The sequence below is a fragment of the Fundulus heteroclitus genome, chromosome 3, assembly GCF_011125445.2.
Source record: "Fundulus heteroclitus isolate FHET01 chromosome 3, MU-UCD_Fhet_4.1, whole genome shotgun sequence".
Classification (NCBI taxonomy): Eukaryota; Metazoa; Chordata; class Actinopteri; order Cyprinodontiformes; family Fundulidae; genus Fundulus; species Fundulus heteroclitus.
In genome coordinates this window covers 6,620,852-6,625,780 of record NC_046363.1, presented here as the reverse complement: position 1 = coordinate 6,625,780, position 4,929 = coordinate 6,620,852, and the positions used below count along the sequence as shown (strand labels likewise).

General features: G+C 46.9%; 1 protein-coding gene across 2 annotated transcripts; it reads left to right on the top strand.

Annotated features, from left to right (window-relative positions):
* The first annotated feature begins 474 nt into the window (after window positions 1–474).
* On the top strand, window positions 475–4,557 carry osr2 (odd-skipped related transciption factor 2). Of its 2 annotated transcripts, none has more exons than XM_012872503.3 (4): window positions 475–752; window positions 2,619–3,301; window positions 3,669–3,768; window positions 4,010–4,557. In XM_012872503.3, exons 2-4 carry the CDS (start codon window positions 2,655–2,657, stop codon window positions 4,190–4,192), a joined length of 930 nt encoding a protein of 309 aa, XP_012727957.1. In that variant the 5' UTR covers window positions 475–752; window positions 2,619–2,654; the 3' UTR covers window positions 4,193–4,557. The 2 variants fall into 2 exon arrangements, with proteins under 2 accessions (XP_012727957.1, XP_012727958.1); XM_012872504.3 differs by having other exon boundaries at window positions 478–752; window positions 4,092–4,557.
* Window positions 4,558–4,929: the final 372 nt, after the last annotated feature.

The following is a 4,929-nucleotide window of genomic DNA, read 5'->3' as shown; positions in this document are numbered from 1 at the left end:
CTTCAAACCCAAACCCCAGAATCGACTTCTTTTTTCTTTTTCACCCTTACCACAATTAAATAAAACGGTTTAATGAGGCGGATCTTGGATGTACCCACCATTTGGCAAATGAGTTCTATGATTTGGGGGAAAAAAAACTCTTGTAAGCTGCTTAAGAATCCAAAAAACGCACGTTTTCAAAAGCGTGGAGCTGGATGGGAAAAAGGGCGCTCAGGGTTTCCCCCGTGCGCTTTCCAAGCACGTCTCCAGAAAGAAGGTATCAGCCCCGGCCGCGCCGTGCGTGAGAGGTGTCAAAGGAAGGCAGGTTGAACTGAACACGGTTCTCTACTATGGTCTGGAGCCTTAGTTGCTATCCAAACACAAATAAACAGAGGGGAACATTGGAGTTAATGATAGAGGAGGGGGGTGGAGGCGTGTCGGAGGGCGGGCTGAGCGCTCCAGACTCCCGTAGCCCTAAAAAGTGAAGAACCGCACACTTCCAGCCCAGCTTCGGACGGGACTCCCACGCTGCAGCTGCCGCCGCCGCCGCCGCCGCTGCTGCTGTCTCTCCTCCAAACCTCTTCGCTTCTTTTCCACAACTTTTCACAACTTGTCACATCCCGACAACGGTCCGAGACATCAGCGTTTGGCTGCGTGGCTACATGAAAGTTTCATGGACTTGGATGTTGGAAACGTTTTATTGGAGCTCGTCGCCTGTGTAGTTACTGTGGATTACTGACATACCGCAGGACCCTTGGCAGCTACTTATTGGGGTAAGATTGTGTTTGGCAGGGTGCATGTCAGTCCTCCGCGGGGAAAGGAGCCAGCCTCACGCAGCCCCACTTGTTAGATCGCTTTTTTTAAAGGCATCCAATTAGAACATGGTACTTCTGCTGTTTTAGTGCGTCCTGGGCCAAATGGATCACACCAACAGTCAGCGGGGGTTCATTTTTTTTCCCCCCTAAAATAATGAAATAGGCTAATACCTGGAGAGCTGCCTGTGATGACAACCCACACGAGGACGTCTCTGTGACATCACTGACCTCTGTCCAGGGCGCGAGGCGTCACTGAAACTGACAGTGGCCTTCGCCTTTGGGAGCACATTTAAACGTTTATGTCTAGAAAGAAGTTCAAGTAGAACAAGACACTTGGGCAGGCTGCTAAAGTGGGGGGAAAAAAGCAACAACAAAACAAATGAAGTCCAGTTGAGAACGAGCTGAATGAAAGCTGTTCCCAGAGGCCAACAGTGATTTATGCTGCACCTGTGCAAAAAAAGAAGGAGGAAAAAAACAGAAAAAAAAGATATTTAACCCCACCGCATGTGACCGTGACAGGGGAAAATCCGGGTTAATTCAGTGATATCTGCAGCAAAACCAAAAAGCATGCGCAGCCTCTCCGACAACAGGGTCCATAGGTCCAGCTGCATGCGTCCTCTGCAGGTGTGTCCAGCGATAGAGTCTCCACAGCGTAAAGTGTGCAGGATTGGGATCTTATTTTTTTATTTTTTCAGACCAAACATTATATGACATCACCTCGTCAATCAAACATTGACTTTAAAAAAAACTTTCTTGCCCAAATATCTGAACGTCTGATCACCAAACTGCTGGAACATTTCCAGTTCCGCTTTCACCATCTGGAGCGCTTAACTTCCACACCATGTTTTCTTCTTTTGCGCGCGCGTGTGTGTGTGTGTGTGTGTGTGTGTGTGTGTGTGTGTGTGTGTGTGTGTGTGTGTGTGTGTGTGTGTGTGTGCATGCGCGCGCGTGAGAGAGAGAGAGCGCTAAAACATAACTTGAAGCAAAGTACCCGCAAAAACGGAACCAGGCCAGTTCTCTCTGGCTCACCTCATCTGTCCCACGTTAATGCAGGGGCAGGTCGCTTTTATTACTGGCAAATATGGTTCTGTGAAATGTTGGCCTATAAATGCCAAGAGGTTGCGTTGCCAGCGGAGGGGAAGGGGGGGCACGCCATATATAAACATGGACTAAATTTAATAAAACAGGAATAAATAGCATTCTCCCTAAACCTAAATCTGTTGGCTCCAGTTAAAATCAACGACCCGTTCATGCAAGGCGTCAAGTTTTATTCTTTTTCATTTATTTGTTTTCTGCTTTTCTTTTCTAAACACGGAAACTGTAGGCAAAAAAAAAAAAAAATCCCTTCCACAAACGGCCATGGAGAACACTTGTTCCGAGCGGGGAAGCGCTTAGGACACCGTCTCCTCTAATCGCTCCTTACGAGACGTCAATCAGGGAGACCTGAAGTCGCTCTGTGGAGATGCGGTGCCATGAGAGGGGCGCATAGGCTGATCCCGGCTTCGACCTGGGATTTTTGGTTGCTAGAATTATTTAAAGGCGCATGCGCTCACTGTGATCAGATATTATAATATGCACTTTTACCCTGCGAAATAAAAAAAATTAGGCACGATTTCTGCTTTCCTTTGGTGACATATGTTATAGGACTTTATTTTTCAAGATTTTTTTGTATTGCATACCACAATGTTTAGATGTTTAACTGCCACAAAATAGCTGCTTTTATGTTAACGTGCGTTTTAATTTCCCTGAATTGTGACAGCCACATAGTTATTCATCCTGAGCCTGACATTCACGCATCGCCTTGTCATTTTTTGTCGCCCGCAGGGTTCTAGCGCTTCCTCCGCAGAGGTCCGAGCCGAAATGGGGAGCAAAGCTCTGCACGCTCCGATCCCCCTGCACCCGGCCCTGCAGCTCACCAACTACTCCTTCTTGCAGGCCGTCAACACTTTCCCCGCAGACCAGCTGCAGGGCCTGTACGGGCTCAGTGCGGTGCAAACCATGCACATGAACCACTGGACTCTCGGCTACCCGCACATGCAAGGACTGAGGTCGACGATCACGGCCGCCGCCCAGGGCCTGGTGGACCCCAGAATCCCCTTCCCGGCGTTGCCCTTCACGGCGGCCGCGCAGCTCTTCCACCCGAAACAAGCCGCCGTCACGCACGGCGTCCCCCCACATCACAAGGACAGACCCAGGTTTGACTTTGCCAACCTGGCCCTCGCTGCCACGCAGGAGGACCCGCCGAAGGCCGCGGATCTGGCAAAGCTGGCGTCGGGACTAGGGGGGACCATCTCCGAGCTGAGCAAGCTGTCCCCCGACAGAAAACCCACCCGGGGCAGACTTCCGTCCAAGACTAAAAAGGAGTTTATTTGCAAGTTCTGTGGTAGGCATTTCACTAAGTCCTACAATCTGCTCATCCACGAGAGGACCCACACGGACGAGCGGCCCTACACCTGCGACATTTGTCACAAGGCTTTCAGGAGACAGGACCACCTCAGAGACCACAGGTGAGACAGAGCTCCAGCAGGCCGCGTCAGACAGACCCGCAGTAACACTCACTGCGTCTGTAATGCTCTTCCTCTTTTCAAATATACACCTTCGTCACTAGTAGTTGTGCAGATTTGATTATTTTTTTATCTTTATTACGTTTTCTAGAAAAGGGCTCTTAAACACACACACACACACACACACACACATGTGTAAACACACACACACATATATATATATATATATATATATATATATATATATATATATATATATATATATATATATATATATATATATATATATATATATATATATAATGATATATAAAGATATATATAAGGAAATATGTGCAGACTGTGACTGACTCCCGCTTCTGTTTCACAGATATATCCACTCCAAGGAAAAACCGTTCAAATGTCAAGAATGTGGGAAGGGATTCTGTCAGTCCCGCACCCTAGCCGTCCATAAAACCTTACACATGCAGGTAAGATCAAAATACTGCCTCTGATCTTAAATGTTGAGAGATCATTATGCTGTGCCTGCTGCATGCATGGGGGATGTGCTCTTTAAAACATCTGCATTCGGCCCATGATTCTAATTAAAAACCCATAAGAATGTTCACGAGCACTGGAAAATGTCATATTAGTGTATTTGGATGTCTGAAAGATACACCTGATCGATACAATTAAAGGGAATAATCCTTTGCTTGCTTTAAATCTAAACAGGAGTCCCCCCACAAATGCCCCACATGCGGAAGAACCTTTAATCAAAGAAGTAACCTGAAAACTCACCTTCTCACCCATACAGACATCAAGCCCTACAGCTGTGGCCGCTGCGGAAAGGTGTTTCGGCGCAACTGTGACCTGCGACGGCACAGTTTGACGCACAGCCCACATCAGGACTACTAGGCCTGGACAGACTAATAAAAATAACGAACAAAAGGAAGAAAAATATAAACTCAGCGGGATGGTTGACCGATTTTTTTTCCTATCATCAAAGAGACTTTCCAAAACCAGGACACGTTGCCTTTGCTGCGCATTTTGCCGAAGGGGATTTGTTTGCACCTCAAGGAGAAGCCCTGACAAGCATCAGCTTCCCCAGCACCTGTAAATACGAAGACCGTGTAAAAAAAAAAAAAAAGGAAAAAAGAAGAGAGACTGTTGTTTTTTTTATTTTTTTCTTCTGACCTTGAAATAACAAAATTGTCAATAAATGTCATAAGTTTAAAGTATGTTAAATTGTATTTTAGAAATAAATATTTTCATGACACTTATGCGCTCGTCGTGTTTTTATTTGAAACGCTTCCACTCAACTGGAGCTTCCCGCTGTGGCTGCATGTTGGAGATCCTTCACTGTGAATGGACAGGTGGCGGCGCGTAACAGCACCGTCACAATGACTTCCTGCGGAAAGGACCGCTCTGATCAGAAGAAATAATGCCAGGTTTAATTGTGGCGGCTGGTGGTCTTCTAAGCGTCTGAATCACGGGGCTCTGATATTATCTGATGGGGATATTAGGCCCATTAACGGCCCCATCGCGCTTTTATCTGCAGCAGGCTCCTTTAATTGCATTATTGACCTGCCAAACAGAAAAAGGAGGAACCTGCACCGGAGCATTTTTTAGATGCTGGCCACATACACAGGGCA

Excerpts from the sequence above, each read along its gene's own strand:
- osr2 (XM_012872503.3), top strand. The coding sequence starts at position 2,655 with ATGGGGAGCAAAGCTCTGCACGCTCCGATCCCCCTGCACCCGGCCCTG. Across the intron at positions 3,302-3,668 it reads GACCACCTCAGAGACCACAG|ATATATCCACTCCAAGGAAA; the intron begins GTGAGACAGAGC and ends TCTGTTTCACAG. Across the intron at positions 3,769-4,009 it reads ATAAAACCTTACACATGCAG|GAGTCCCCCCACAAATGCCC; the intron begins GTAAGATCAAAA and ends AAATCTAAACAG.